This window comes from Otolemur garnettii, unplaced genomic scaffold, assembly GCF_000181295.1.
Source record: "Otolemur garnettii isolate 467f Iridium unplaced genomic scaffold, OtoGar3 scaffold00006, whole genome shotgun sequence".
NCBI classification, from domain to species: domain Eukaryota; kingdom Metazoa; phylum Chordata; class Mammalia; order Primates; family Galagidae; genus Otolemur; species Otolemur garnettii.
Window position 1 is genome coordinate 12,189,931 of NW_003852401.1, and position 16,095 is coordinate 12,206,025.

General features: G+C 40.8%; 1 protein-coding gene across 1 annotated transcript in view; it reads right to left on the bottom strand.

Annotated features, from left to right (window-relative positions):
• Positions 1 to 1,264: 1,264 nt before the first annotated feature.
• Positions 1,265 to 16,095, bottom strand: part of LOC111722581 (MAP/microtubule affinity-regulating kinase 3-like) — a 33,439-nt gene continuing 18,608 nt past the window's right edge. Inside the window, exons 4-7 of the mRNA XM_023508837.1 lie at positions 9,569 to 9,680; positions 8,550 to 8,665; positions 4,475 to 4,652; positions 1,265 to 1,594 (exon numbers count right to left, since the gene is read on the bottom strand). Of these exons, the coding sequence (XP_023364605.1) occupies positions 1,576 to 1,594; positions 4,475 to 4,652; positions 8,550 to 8,665; positions 9,569 to 9,666 (411 nt within the window). The 5' untranslated portion in view covers positions 9,667 to 9,680 and the 3' untranslated portion in view covers positions 1,265 to 1,575. The remainder of the gene's footprint in view (positions 1,595 to 4,474; positions 4,653 to 8,549; positions 8,666 to 9,568; positions 9,681 to 16,095) is intronic.

A 16,095-nucleotide genomic window follows, 5' to 3' on the forward strand; every position in this document is an offset into this window, starting at 1 on the left:
GACTGGAATCTTTTGACTTGTCTGATTTCATTTCTATTATTAGTTAATGCTAATTAACTTATTAGAAATCTTCCCATATCTACCATTTGACATCCTAACAATAAACAGATCAGACTATTTAATGTGGCTCACTTAAATTTTAGATGACTAATCTAGAGAAATTAAGGAGTCTGAAAAATGACATTTGGCCTACAATTTAAATAATGGCAAAGTGTGACATTGAGCAGAGGTTAACAGGGCATGGGGAGTGCAGAAAACAGAGGACGGGAGCTCTGACCATTGTACATCTGAGAGACCCTTACTGGTGCCTAGATACGGGTGACAGACAAGAGGGATGGGAAATCCTTGGACTTTTTTCTAATTTGGGATAACTCTTGGCATTGCTTCAGGTATCAACTGACCAATTAAAAAATATCTGCAGGAAACCTCAGACAGTTTAATCCACCTCAAGGCTTAACTCCAAAGAAGTCCCTCAGGGGAGCCCTAAAACTGCAGGGGCTTTTGAGTTCCTGGGGTTTTCCTGAGTAAAGATGTCTTTCACTATTTGCTTATGGTTCCAAGTGGTGTCTTTTCTTTTTCCTCTGAAAGCAACTAATATTTCTAGGCTTTGGCAACATGTATAGTAGATCATGGAAATGAAGTCAAAATTACCTCAAAGGACCCTTATAGTTTCCCAGGGCCTAAAATGACAGCCTACCTAGACACATTAAGTATTTTATACATAACCTGATATTATTACTTTTTTTCTTTCTTATGCCCTGGATATGAAAACATAATATTTTTTGAGAATACACCAAAGATTATCTTTAAAACTGTACCTTTGAAGAAAGTTATCCTGCCCTCAAGATAATTTCCTAAGGGAGAGAAAAATTTTAAGATTTGGACTTCGAGAAACTTGAAGCTCTTTAATGACAATGAAGTGAGAAAAGAGGTAATGTCCCTCTCCTTGGTTCTGTGGATGATTACAATGGATGCATCATCTTCCTAGGTGATTGGTATGGAGCACCAGTCCCTTGCTTACACCAGAACTGGAGATTTCCTAACCTGCACTGAACAAGCCATGTGGATAGGTGTGTGACCTAAGGGAAAAAGAATAATAACAACCCTCCTCCCCAAATACTAGACAATATTCAGTGTTAGAAAAAGACATTGAGCTTTGTAATTTCTACTTTAATGTACAAAGTTAGATATATAAAATCCAGAAAAAACAAGAGTTGAAGGCAGAATGAAAAATATCTGGACAGTGGCTTCACACAACAGGAAGAACTTTCTCTTTATGCTCTGTATGTTCACTCCAAAACGACTAGCATCACCAGACACTTACCTCCTTCTGAGCTCCAAAGTTAACTTGCTAAAAGGATTAGTGGAGTCTTAGCTTCGAGTCTGGGGCAACAGTGTGGCTTCACAGGACAGGCTGGGAGAGGGTGGGAGAGGTGGGCGCCGTTATACAGTTATGTTGCAGTTGGCCGCGCCCATGGGGTCATGGAAAGTGCTATGACTGGCAAGGCCTCTTGGGATGTGGATTTGATTCAGGCTGGTTGCACTGCTAATACTGTGTGTTGGAGCAGCTGAAGTTCATTGATCAGGAATAGTGCTGTGGACATTAGAACATAAGAGACTCTTATAAACATAGAATATAATCTTTTTATACACAGTGGTGAAAACCAGGTATAATTAATCCAGATCCAAAGGGTATTTTATAGGACTTAAGAGCAAAAGTCAAGTTAAGTGGGGAAGGATACCAAAATAGCATGTAATGAGACAAAGTCTCATAGCGTTTAAGGGAATAGTCTACATATATATTTACATACATATATATGATGATTTTATATGCGTGTGTGTGTGTATATATATGTATATTTTATTTTTTTTTGAAACACAGTCTCACTATGTTGCCTTCAATAGAGTGCTGTGGTGTCACAGCTCACAGCAACCTCAAACTCTTGGGATTAAGTGATTCGTTATCTCAGCCTCCCAAGTAGTTGGGACTACAGGCACCTGCCACAACACCCAGCTATTTTCTTGTTGCAGTTGTCATTGTTGTTTAGCTGGCCTGGGCTGGGCTTAAACCTGCCAGCCTTGGTGCATGTGGCTGGTGCCATAACCACTGTGCTACAGGTGCCAAGTCAATTTTTTTAATATATTTTTTAATTAAATCATAACTGTGTGCACTGATACATTTACGGGGTTCAGTGTACTCGTTTGATATACAATGTGAAATGCTTACATTGAACTGATTAACACATCAGGCACCTTGTTTACTTATTCGTTGTGGTAAGATAGTTATACTCTTTTCTTAATAGTTTTGAAATGTATCATTGTATGAGCATACTGTACTCTCAACGTTTTCCCAAAACACACTGACATATTTTAAATGAACTAATAAGGTTATGGTTATAAAAATTCGTTATTATATAACAGGGTATCCTACATTGTTTTAACAATACAGTTTAGAATCTTCTACCCAAAGGACATTTATTTGTTTACTTAATTTTATTTATTTATTTATTTTTGCAGTTTTGGGCCAGGGCTGGGTTTGAACCGGCCACCTCCGGTATATGAGGCCGGCGTCCTACTCCTTTGAGCCACAGGTGCTGCCCTATTTTTTTATTTCGAGACTCACTTTGTCACCCTTGGTACAGTAACGTGGCATCATAGTGCACAGCAACCTCAAACTCTTGGGCTCAAGCAATCCTCTTGCCTCAGCCTACCAAGTAGATGGGATTACAGGCACCCACCACAATGCCCGGCTATTTTTAGAGATGGGGTCTCACTCTTACTCAGGCTGGTCTTCAACTCTTGAGCTCAAGCAATCCACCCGCCTTGGCCTCCCAGAATGTTAGGATTATAGGTGTTAAGCCCTGCGCTTGGCCCAAAGGACATTTTTAAGAATCCTGACTCTAGGCCTGGGTGTTTTTAGTTGTAGGACCTAACAGATGCACTTTTTAATTGGAGCCTATTTGGACTCGGTTCCTGTCACTTGCAACAGAGACTCCTGTTTCAAGTAGTTAAAGACACGTTGGGTTGTTCCTAGTACATATCTATGGACACACACATACATGTATGCGTATGATTTAAGATACAGAGCAATAGAACTGTCTTTTGTGTGTTTATGGTGGGCTTCTGTCTGCTGTCATCTGTCTACACTGTCATTGCTTTTATTCCTTCCTTTGTCAGACTGAGGTCTTTCTGTCTCTCACTGCCGAACATAACCTGAAGCTCAGCATATGTCTGTGGAACAACTGGACATGGCACTTGACATATAGGACTTCATCACTGCCATAGTGTATACGGGGAGGGGGCGGGGCGGTGTGTGCTATGGTTTGACTGTGTCTCCTCCAGAATTCATGCAGAAACTTTTTTTAAATTTTGAGACAGAGTCTTGCTATGTTGCCCTTAGTAGAGTGCCGTGGCGTCACAGCTTACAGCAACCTCCAACTCTTCGGCTTAAGCGATTCTCTTGCCTCAGCCTCCCAAGTAGCTGGGACTACAAGAGGCTGCCACAACACCTGCCTATTTTTTGTTGGAGTTGTCATTGTTGATTAGGTGGCCCAGGGCCAGGTTTGAACCCGCCAGCCTTGGAGTATGTGGCTGGCGCTGTAACCACTGTGCTTCGGGTGCCAAGTCATGCTGAAACTTTTATCTCCAATGTATTATGTGTAAAAGGCATCAGGTCATGAGGGCTTTGCCCTTATTAATGAATTAGCATCTTGTAAAAGGGTTTGAAGGGGTGAGTTCGTCACTCCCATCCCTTCTGCCAAGTGAGGATAGAGCCTTAGTTTCCTAAGGAGGATGTAGCAATAATTATATCACCTTGGAGGCAGGGAACAGGGTCCCCCCCAGATACCAAACTCACTGTCACTTTGATTTGGACTTTCCAACCTCCAGAACTGAATTTTTTTTTTTTTAAATTTATATAGAGTCTTGCTCTGTCACTCAGGCTGGACTGCAGTGGCCTTATCACAGCATACTTAAACTTTGAACTCTTGGGCTAGAGTGACCCTCCTGGCTCAGCCTCCTGAGTAGCCGGGACTACAGGTGCATATGATTATACTGGGCTAATTTTTCATAGAGAGGATGTCTCTACTTTTGCTCAGGTTGGTTTCAAACTCCTGGCCTCAAGTGATCTTCCTACTTTGGCCTCCCAAAGTGCTAGAATTACAGGCATGAGTCACTATACCCGACCTCTGAAATAAATTTTTGTTCTTTATAAATTACCTATTCTCAGGTATTTTGTGACAGCATCAGGAATGGACTAAGACACAGGGTGTCAACAAGAAATACCTACAAAAAAAAAAAAAAAAGAAAGAAATACCTACAATGCAGCAGGAAGAATTTCTATATTTCTAATTTCTGTAGGTTGGGACTGGGCCTGGTGGCGTAATAGGGAGTAAAATGGACAAGCTCAGAACAGTTGTCCAGCTGGTTTCAACTCTATCATCCTAGGTCTGCTCTCTAGTTCAGCAACACTTACACTAGTGGAGCTTTTCTTGCATCCCCAAGCATGGGATTGGCTGGAGCAATTCCCTCTCTCCCAACAGCAATGCCTCTTGATATCTGGGAGGGAATTCCATCTTCTTTGTGGTCACTGTCTTTAGTGTTGGTCTGACTCCTTTTTGGATATGCCACAACTGAAGGAATAGCTGGTCCAGCTATAACAAAGAGTTTACTTTTTAAGAGATAAAATATAATTTCACATTTTATTGTGTGGAAATAAACATTTTGTAAGATGATCTAAGACAGCTATTTGTCTACACAACTACAAAACAGTAAAATCGTCTAAGACGTTTCCCACTTACATATAATGTTTACTCTGCAATGAATTCAATTTTAAAATTGCACTTAGTAAAAGTCCCTAACATTCTACTTTTCTTAAAGATGTTTTAAAATAATAATAATTGTTCAGAGTGGTCCTTTGGAAACGTATTAATGGGGAGTTGTTACTGTATAGACAACTGACCAAATTAATTAGAGGCACACGCATCACGCAGAATGAACTGATTCACCTTATATACGTATCTGAGTGAATTACATCCATTCTGGAACAGAACAGTATAGATTTTATGGGCCATTTCTTTTAAAGTTTTATCTTGGATCTTTTTAAAAGTACCCATAATCTTTTAGAAGGTAAACAAGAACCTGAGTAGACAAAGGCAGGTGGTAAAAGCAGAGGAAAGTATGTTCCTCAAGCAAATGACAGGGAGGAAGGGGGCAGAAGTTGCTGGCCATACCCCCAACCCCAGGAGCAGCGCGCCTAGAGACACCCCAGGTGCACGATGAACTGATGCCCTGTAATAAATCATATGTGTGTGCAGATTCTAATACCAGCACAGGTAATCTGGAGTGCAAAGGATTTTTGAAATTAATTCATCAGATTTGATGTCCACTAGTAACCTTAAAGAACAGCACCAAATGAGACAGAAGGGACTTTATATTTTAGATCTATTGAAAGGAGAGAAGGGGGAAAGTTGCTACTTGGACAAAATTTTAAATGGCAAATGTATTTGGAACTGAATTAAAAGTATACAGGGTTTAGGAGTTTGAGGCTACAATGAGCTGTGACTGGGTTGCTGCATTCCAGCCTGGGTCACACAGCAAAACCCACTGGGCTTAATTTTATTTATGGGTGAGAACAATTAAACAGTCAGAGCAGTAATTTTAACATGTAAAACAAAAGAGATAACCCAATATAGGGTGATATCACCCTTAACGCTTATCTTTCTTTCCAATATCACAAGAGGTTTACTAACATTGTGAACCTTCAGGTTACTATTGATTGGCTTTAAAACCTGTACTAATTGTATTTATTTTCTTTTTAAAAAGCATCATTTGATTTTCTTTTGTAATATTGTATTTTATTTTTGAGACAGAGTCTTACTCTGTTGCCCCTGGCTAGAGTGCCATGGCATTATAGCTCACAGCAATCTCAAACTCCTGGGTACAAGTGATCTTCTTGCATCAGTCTCCTGAGTAGCTGGGACCACAGGAGCCCACCATGATGCTCAGCTAGTTTTTCTATTATTAGTAGAGATGGGCGTCTTGCTCTTGCTCAGACTGGTCTGAACTCCTGAGCTCAGGCAATCCACTTACCTCAGCCTCTCAAGTGCTAGGATTACAGGCCTGAGCTGCCTTTATGCCTGGTCTAACTAACTGTATTTAGATTTGAGATTTTAAGATTTAGAATGGAAACATTGATCCAATCCACTGAATGCATTCATATTTCCCGTTTTACTTGCACTCAGTTGTGTCTGTGTATTTAGTTGTACATCCATTTATCACACATGCAGATTTGCGTGGCTATCACCAGCTGAGACACAGTGCAGATCCATCTCAGAGACTTCCTGGGCTACCCTTTCAGAGCTACAGCCAGCTTCAGCTATAGCCACCTCCCTCTCCCCCAGACTCTTTTCCCGAGCCCCGGCAACCACTAACTCGCTCTCCATCTCTATAATTCTGCCATTTTAAGAATGTTATGTGTATGGAATGGTATGTCAGACAATATAATTCCCTTGAGATCCATCCAAGATGTTGTGTGTTCTTTTACTGTTAAGTAGTAGTTCATAGTATGGGTGCATCACATAGAAATTTTATGCAGTCAAATTTGCAAGTCTTTTCTTTCATGGGTTTGGTGTCTAAGGTCATAGACCTTTACCAGTCCAAGTTATAAAGCAAATCATTCCATGTTATCTTTTAATCCTTCTTTCCTCCCTCCCTCCCTCCTACCCTCCCTACTTTCCTTCCTTCCTTTTTGTAGAGTCCTGCTTAGGAAACATCTTTCAATATTTCTGGGGCCTTTTTATTCCCACCTTCACTCCAATTGGAATTCATCTTTATATAAAATGTGAGAAATAGATCTAAATTATTTTTTTCCTAAGAACTACCAACTTGTCCCAATACTGTTTACTGATTAGCAAACTGGTGCTTTTTTTTTTTTCAAACAAGCTAAAGAACCCCTTGAAAATATGATAAAAGTCATCCTTTCCAGAAAAATGTGTACAAATACACACATGCACAAGGTCCCAGATTAAGAAGCACGGCTACAAATTACATTGTGGTTTTAGAGAAGCAGGTATATATGCAAAGGTAGGCAGCAGAGAGTAGGATAAGGGGAAAGGGGAGAGGAGGCTGGTGGACAAGCTAAACACTAGCCTGGTTGGCTTGCCTGCCCTCACCTGGAATCAAGTGGATGTACTTTGCTAGGCATCAAATTTGGAACCTATCTAATTTTTAATACTCAAAAGAGCATAACTAGAGGCATAATCAAATCTTTCCCTTGCTGACCACTCTTTCTAGCTCCATAAAAAAAAAAAGTAACCAGGGATTAGGTCAATAAGTGATTTTCTCTATTAAATAATTTCTGGAAATATTCTTTTATGAACTTCCTTTTAGCATTAGAAGCTCCAACAAAGAATAATGATTATTATTATAAAAGGAGATGGTTTAGTGAACAAATCCACAGGACCAGAGTCCTGGGTTCTGCCCAGGACTTTTTTATTTCTGTATTAAATCATAACTGTGTACATTAATGCATTTATGGGGTACAATTTACTGATTTGATATACAATGTGGAATGGTTACATTGAACTGATTAACATTACCATCACCTCGCTTACTTATTTGCTGTGGTAAGACATTTATACTCTATTCTTAATAGTTTTGAAATGTACCATTGCATTATGCACATTGGTGCACCAAAAACTTTCCCTCCTCCTGGCCTCACCCCTCTCCTTAGGTGTTTCTTGATTAGGGATAGACATAGGCTACAGGGAAGGAAATAAGAGAAAAGTCTGGCTTTATAGATAAGAAAGCTAAAAAGGGCCCAGAAGCAAACAATGAGTTTTGGAACCTTGTGACTGAACTGACCGAGTTTGTCCTGTTCTTCCCTAGTTGTTGCTAGTTTGTGACACAAAAGGAAATAATGGTCACAGTTACAGAACAAACATCACAAGACAAATAGACACCATCATACAATTGTCAGGAAAATAACAGGTAACAATTCTGGCTAAAAAGACAAGGAAAATGGGCACCCGTGACAACTGAGGTAATCTGTGACCAACGAGAAGTAAATGAGAATAACTAAAGGACCAGAGGAGTCAGTGAAAAACTGTATAGATAATTGGAGGAGACGCTGAAATGAGATACTTGTACACTGGCTTGTGTGGTGTCTCCTCTTCACTTGTGAGGGGGACCCTGTTCCAATCCCTAGATAAGTCTAGGCTTATCTACACTTTGCTTTAAATACAAACTTTGATTTTTTCTATTGCATTGGAATTTTGGCTGCCTTATTTTCCCCCATACCTTGCTTTCACTTTTTTCCCCCCACCTAGGTTTTAGAAACAATTCCCTTTAAACTGGAAGATTTCAGGACATTGCTAATTACCCTGCCACCCATGGGCCCTGAAAATCCCTCCTTACTAGCAACTAACAAACACAAAAGAAACAAAGATGTGGACAACACCTCACTTACAGATCCTAATCTCCAACCTGGCAGGCCCTGAGTGACAGAATGCCTCCCAAAGTTAGGAGGGAGATTACAAGAGAACACTTACATGGTAATGTCTCTGCTTCTGGCTTGAGACTGGCCAGGGTTGTTGCTGAGACCACTGCTTGGCCTGATCCTAGCAAGTGGAAGACTGCCGCTAGAACTGGAATCACTAGAGTCCAGCTGAGAGAAAATGAGAAAAACAATAAACCACAACAGGAACCCAAAAGGTTTATTAAGAAACTAAACTCATAACACACAGACCTCTCAAAAACAGTACATTGAGAGAGTTGAAGAATCACAATGTTTAAAAATGACAACCATAAACTCAGGCAAAAGTATTTTTCTGACTGCCAGGAAAGGTCACAAAAAGTTATATGTCTATAAGCTTCTTTCCAGGCTTTTCCAAATAACTTAAAATGTTCTGTTTACTTATTAAGAATTATTATTATCTTGGGGTGGGACCTGTGGCTCAGTGAGTAGGGCACCGGCCCCATATGACAGAGGTGGTGGGTTCAAACCCAGCCCCGGCCAAAAACTGCAAAAATAAATAAATAAATAAATAAACCTTTAAAAAAAAAAGAATTATTATCTTGAAGTTAAAATAGTAGCTTATGAACGTCACAGGAGTTAGATTTGTTATTTGCAGGTAAATTTAAAAAATGATAAATCAACTATCATATATACCTAAAATGTTAAAACTAAGAAAACAGTTTACACAAACCAATAATTTACATAAAGGATATTTCTTTTTCTTTCTTTCTTTTCTTTTTTTGAGGCAGAGTCTCATTTTGTCACCCTCGGTAGAGTGCCGTGGCATTGTAGCTCACAGTAACCTTAAACTCTTGGGCTCAAGTGATCTTCTTGCCTCAGCATCCCAAGTAGCTAGGAGTATAGGCACTCGCTACAATGCCTGTCTATTTCTAGAGATGGGGGGTCTCATTCTTGCTCAGGCTGGTCTTGAACTCATGAGCTTAAGCAATCTGCCCGATTCAGCCTCCCAGAGTGCTAGGATTATAGGCATGAACTACCGTGCCCGGCCTTACGTAAGGGATACTTCAGCTCTTCCTCGCTGGATACTCTTACCTCTGAAAATTTTCTCTCAAACAACAACTATATGGTATGATTTCATCATGTTTCATTTTACTAAGAGATTCTTCAATTTCTTCTTGTGAATATCCCATTTTCACCAAAATATCTAAAAAAGAAGGGTATAATATAATTTATGTGTTTTGTTTGGGTAAGAAATCATTCTGTTACAGGATAAAATAATTTCTTTATTTGACCTAAAAGATCACATATTTTTCTAACACAAATGAGTACTTGTTTCTAAGTTACTACTACAGGAAACTACAGTTAGTTAAGTTCCTAAATTTGATATATCAGTTAAGTTGTCCATTATATAACTTGCGCTTAATGTTCCATTATTCACATTTTAAGCATATACATGAGTCAAAAGAGAAATATGTTATTTATACAAACACATGCATACATAAGCATGTAGGCACAGAGTATTCCCTATTCTTTTCTGGTCTGAGATGTCTAGTTCTGGTTCCACAAATGGTTTAAATTCCTCTAGCCCATGCCTTTGCACTGACCTACCTACCCTTTATGATTTGCTGAAAAGGTGAACTGTTCATGAGGAGCATCGAGTAAAATATTCTGATTATCACAGTTATAAGAAGATTTATTTCCAACAATTTTTGACTATAGGTTAAAGGGTAACTTAATTTTTTTTAATGTCTCAATTCCTTAAAAGTCCCTCAATTCCTTAAAAAGTCCCCAGCAAGTATTCAGTATGCCACACAAACCAAGCTACATTCTAAAACAGTCTGAAAACTCTCCCAAGTTATGACTTATTTTCACTTATGTGACAACCTCTAGAGTGCTTTGTTTAATTGGATTTAGTAGCAGGAGACGCCTGAGGGGGTTTTACAGTCCTGTAGAGATGTAGAAAGGGATTCAGTACACCCCTCTTCAGATGCTCTCTCCTGGTTCCTTTCAGGAGGGAGGGCGGAAAGAAAACTAGTGAGAGTCAACTTTTAGGTTAAAAAACAACAACAAAAAAACCTCACTGAAATATCTAAACTCATATAACATTAAAAATATAAACTCATATATATATATATATATTTTTGATACAGAGTCTCAAGCTGTTGCCCTGGATAGAGTGCCAAGGTGTCACAGCTCACAGCAACCTCAAACTCTTGGGCTTAAGCAATTCTCTTGCTTGGACTACAGGTACCCAGCTATTTTTTTGTTGTTGTTATTGCGGTTGTCATTGTTGTTTTAGCTGGCCCGGGCTGGATTTGAACCTGCCAGCCTTGGCGTATGTGGCCGGCGCCCTACCCACTGAACATGGGTCCCACTGCCAAATCCACATAATTTTACAAAATTCCTTTTACTTTGATACAGCACGTGGATGCAACTGCTTCCTGTACCTTCAGGCTTTGCCCAACCAAGGGAAGTGAGCCATGATGAGCATACACAGGATGGCCATGAGACTTCAGATGTGACCTCCACATACTGACCTCGGGCCCGTGGAATATCTTGCCCTGGAAGAGCTCAGGGGTTGAGTGCAGGGGACTGCCAAAACACATGTTGAGTATTGCCAACAGTAAATACATTGCTTAAACCAAAACCTGCTATTTTAATGTTCATATTGGCATCTAACAATAGAGTTTCAGCCTGGAGGGAAAACATCAAGACAAAAGTAAAATTTAACCAAAATAATTAGAACTAGGACAAGATAAGGCATTTCATAAAAAAAGGTTTCTGGGATGATATAAAGTTAGTATCTCCTAATTAATAAATGAAAAAACACTTTTACTCAAGAGAAAAAAACAGGAAACAAGAAACAAATTAGAACTCCGAATTTGAAAACATTAACAATCAATAACAGACATGAAGTGCTAGGGTACTAATCATTAATCTAATATATCAAATGCCCCAAGATCAAGAAATCTACTACACAGGAGTAGAATGAGATCTACTGTCTATTATGAATGAGATAGATAGGGCCCTACTCTCAGGAGCTCAGTCTAGAAGGCAGAAAGAAAAGCAGCTTCCCTGAGTCTTGACTGCTGTGTACCCAAGGAGGAACTGGGGGCTGTGGGGCTGGCACTGCAAGGGAAGGATGCTTCCCAGAGGATGAGAACTCAAACCGCAAGAAGGTGCAGCTGGACATAAAGGATGTGCTGCTGAGTGGTGTTCTAGGCAGAATACAGAGTCTAAGAACACACAGGTGAAGAGAGCATGTTTCACTCAAGAAACTGAGTGTGTGGCAGAGGGATGCCCAGAGACAGCAGGGGAGATGGTCAGGGCTGATTCACAAAGGGCTATACTCAAGAAGTTTGGGTTTTCATCCTAAGGGCAATGGGAAGCACTGAGGAATTATTTAAGCCCAGAAATAATAAGCTTTTTTGTCCTTTTTAAAAGGTCTGCTGTGCTGAGTGCAGTGGCTCATACCTATAATCCTAGCACTCTGGGAGGCCAACGCAGGTGAACAGCTTGAGCTTAGGAGTTTGAGACCAGCCTGAGACCCCATCTCTAAAAATAGCTGGGCATTGTGGAAGGCACCTGTAGTCCCAGCTACTTGGGAGGCTGAGGCAGGGGGGAATGCTTGAGCCCAGGAATTTGAAGTTGCTGTGAGCTGGGCTGATACCATGGCGCTCTAGCCTGGATAACAGAGTGAGACTCTGTGTCAAAAGATAAAAATAAAATAATCAAAAAATAAAAAGTCAGTCCGGGGCGCAATGTTGAAAACATGCATGAAAAAAGCAAAATAGGCAAGAAACTGGTATTATCATTAAGTATGAGATGGTGTCTGGTCTAGGATAGTGTAACAGAGACAGAAAGAAGTTGAGAGAGATATTTAGAGAACAGCAGCAAAAGGACCTGGTAAAGCAGAGGGAGACCTGAGGGACATCAGTCACCAAAATGAGAAGGAAGGAAGAGTTTAGGCTTTGAACTTGCTGCACCTGAGGTGCCTGAGGGACACTCAGGTGAAGATAGATGCCCTTTGTCACCTGGGCCCTGGACCCTGGGAAAGCACTCTGGCTTCAGGAAGGGACTGGGGGGCTGTCAGCACACAGGTGGCTACTGCAGTAATGGAGGACAAGACTGCACTGAGCAGGGGTTATGTAGAGGAACGAGCAAGTCAGGGACAGTCATGAAAGGAGAGAGTGCAGGTGAGGACCAAGCTAAGACATGGAGTCCAGAAAACGTTTAGAGAAATGTGCTGTGGCTGTGGAAAGAGAAATGGGTATATCTGGAAGGGGACCTAGGGTGGAGAGGGTTTTTGGTAAAAAGATGGCATAGACTGGAGCATTTGTAAATGCTGATGGTGAGAAGCAGAGAGGGAGAGAGTGAATGAAAAATTAGAGAAAAGAGGCATCAGAGAGGGCATAGCCCACAGAGAGAGAAGGTGCCCCACTTTCCTGTAACCAGAGGAGAGGTGAAGGATGGGTGCAGGTGCAGCTCTGTCTCAGGGCCTGCTGGAAAACAGGGGGAGCTTGTGTTTCCATTTTCTCTGTGAAATATGAAACCTCATCCCATGCTAGGGTGGAGGCTGTTAAAGGTCTCAAATAGGCATTGCTGTTAACAGGAGACAAAGCTGCCTAGAGAAGCAGAAAATAATGCCAGGTGGCACTGAGGATGCTGTCCAGGTGACCATGCACTTCTGGGGGACCTCATCTCTTTGGTTGTGTAACGACTGCCCTCCAGAGATCAACCACCAGCCACCTTAACTGAAATGTGAATACCTGTCACAAATATTACTTTTATTTATTTTTAATCCTCTACTATAACTTGATTAAAACAGTTAAAAGGTTTCAACCATTATGAGATTTATTTTTGTCTTATTTAATAGCGAGATCTAAACTCCACCTCATTTGTGTAATGAGAGATTTGAACACAAATAAAGCATACACTCGGTTAGAACACTTCTACGCACCTGAGGTCTCCGTGAGCAATTGTTTTTCATGGCAGTATTGGAATGCAGACACAATCTGAGTAAGGAGATGCAAGGGTCAGTCACCAGAGGTGCAGATTCGTGATTAAGATGAAAATTGTTTCTTAATGTTCACACAGCAAAATAATAAGCACCTGAATGTGTAGATTTCTAAAAACAATTTTCTTATGCTTTGAACTTTTCAATCAGAGAAATTTAGGACTGAGGGTAAGAAGAGATAGGTGAGGATGTCCTCCCTGTCCCCTGTAGTTATAACTGCAAATCTCTTCTTGGACTCCACCTGTTGACATTTGGCTTATTTTTTAGTATAATGCCAGGATCCTACAATCACCTGATCTGGAGCACCCTGGCTGCCCCTAAGCCCAGGAACTAGATAGCTCTAGTGGATCCTTTCCATGACTGTGTAGTTAACTCAAAACCCACAAATAGTTCTTTGGTGTTTTTTTTTTAAGACAGAGTCTTTCTGTCTCCCAGGCCAGGGTGCCAAGAGATTAGCCTAGTTCACAACAACCTCAAACTCCTGGGCTCAAGTCTCCCAAGTAGCATGAACTACTCAGGCTGGCTGCAGGTGCTGGCTAGGACCCCAGTTGGCTTTTTTATTTTTAGCAGAGGTGGGATCTTGCTCTTGTTCAAGCTGGTAATTCCCGACCTCAAGGAATCCTTCCACCTCAGCGCCCTAGAATGCTAGAATTACAGGTGTGAGCCACCACACCCCACCAAAACCTATGGATAGTTAATGGACTGACTTAACTTCTCTGAATGTCATTTTCCCCTTCCTTAAAATGAAAGAACAAATGTAACATAAACTACTGTGCTGACTATTAAAAAGGATTCCTTCCACTTTTAGCAAATAGTATGCTTTAGTCAACTTGCAGTTATTCCTATGATTAGCACTGTTAATGAGATGATTGCTGTACTGAAATTTCACATTTACTGGTAACTTTTTGAAAAATCTTTTCTAATATTAAAGTGTTATATGCTCATTATAGAAATTTTAGAAAATATAGAAAAGTACAAATATATATATATGCCCATATATATATGTGTATATATATAAAGACAGCACCTCTTGCTTTATATTTGCTTCTAGTCTTTTCTTTTTATATGTATGTTTATTTAGTTTTTATATGTGAGACAGGTTTCGCTATGTTGGCTCAGGTTGGTTTCAAATTCCTGGGCTCAAGCAATCCTCCCACCTCAGCTTCCTGAGCAGCTGGGATTATAGGTGTGTGCCATGTTATTAAACTATAAGCAGTGCTTTTTTTTTTTTTTTTGGAGACAGAGCCTCAAGCTATCCCCCTGGGTAGAGTGCCGTAGCATCACAGCTCACAGCAATCTCCAACTCCTGGGCTCAAGGGAGTCTCCTGCCTCTGCCTCCCAAGTAGCTGTTAACTACAGGTGGCTGCCACAATGCCTGCCTATTTTTTGGTTGCAGCCGTCAGTGTTGTTTTGGCAGGCCTGGGCTGGATTCGAACCTGCCACCTTAGGTGTATGTGGCTGGTGCCTTAGCCACTTGAGCCGCAGGAACCAAGCCAAGCAGTGCTTTCTTTTCTTTTCTTTTCTTTTCCTTTTTTGGGGGGGAGACAGAGTCTCACTCTGTCACCCTGGGTAGAGTGCCTGGGGGTCATAGTTCACAGCAACCTCAGACTCTTGGGCTCAAGCAATTCTCTTGCTTCAGTCTCCAGAGGAGCTGGGACTACAAGCGCCCACCATAATGCCCAGCTATTTTTTTCAGAGACAGGGTCTCAGTCTTGCTCAGACCCTGTGAGCTCAGGCAATCCACCTGCCTTGGCCTCCCAGAGTGCTAGGATTATAAGCCTGAGCCACTGCACCTGGCTATAAGCAGTGACTTCTAAAGAGGGCTGAGAACCTGGATGTGGTCTAGGCTAAAATATGAATATTAGCCTAGTTCACTTTCAGTCATACATGAAAGAACAGGGACACCAACACTACCAGCCTGCCAAGAAAGAGGTAAGTAAAGAAGAGAGCTAAGAATCTATTGTTTTTCTATGCAGAGAATAAGAGCTCAATCAAAAAACTAAAAAGGCATGAATTAGTAACCAAGATGGAAATGATGAAGGAAGTAGGAAGAGGAAAAGCCACCTGCTCATGAATATGGAAGGGCAGGCCTAAGTTCCCTTGATAATGTTACTTTTCTTAAAGTAATGATGACTTATAAGCTCCTAGAATGCAAGCCTCAGAAACAGAGAAAAGTAGGAACACCAATATCATGCTTGATTCTTCCAGGTCTAAAGGAGATGTCTTAGGCAAACAGCACAGCAAGGAAAAGGGACTATATTCATTATAGCACTGTAAATCAAACCATTGATTATAAAAGCATACACATAGACATCTTTCATGGTCTAACTAATAGATTTCTTCAATAAAGGCTTCAGAATTTCTGCAGGGAATTAAAAAAAAAAAAAAATCAGAAGCAGGGCACAGTGGCATGTGACTACAGTCCCAGATCTTCAGGAGGCTGAGGTGGGTGGATTACTTGAGTCCAGGAATTTGAATACAACCTGAGCAACACACTGAGACCCCATCTTTTAAGAAAAACAAACCAGGCTCAGCGCCTGTGGCTCAAGCGGCTAAGGCGCCAGCCACATACACCTAAGGTGGCGGGTTCGAATCCCCAGCC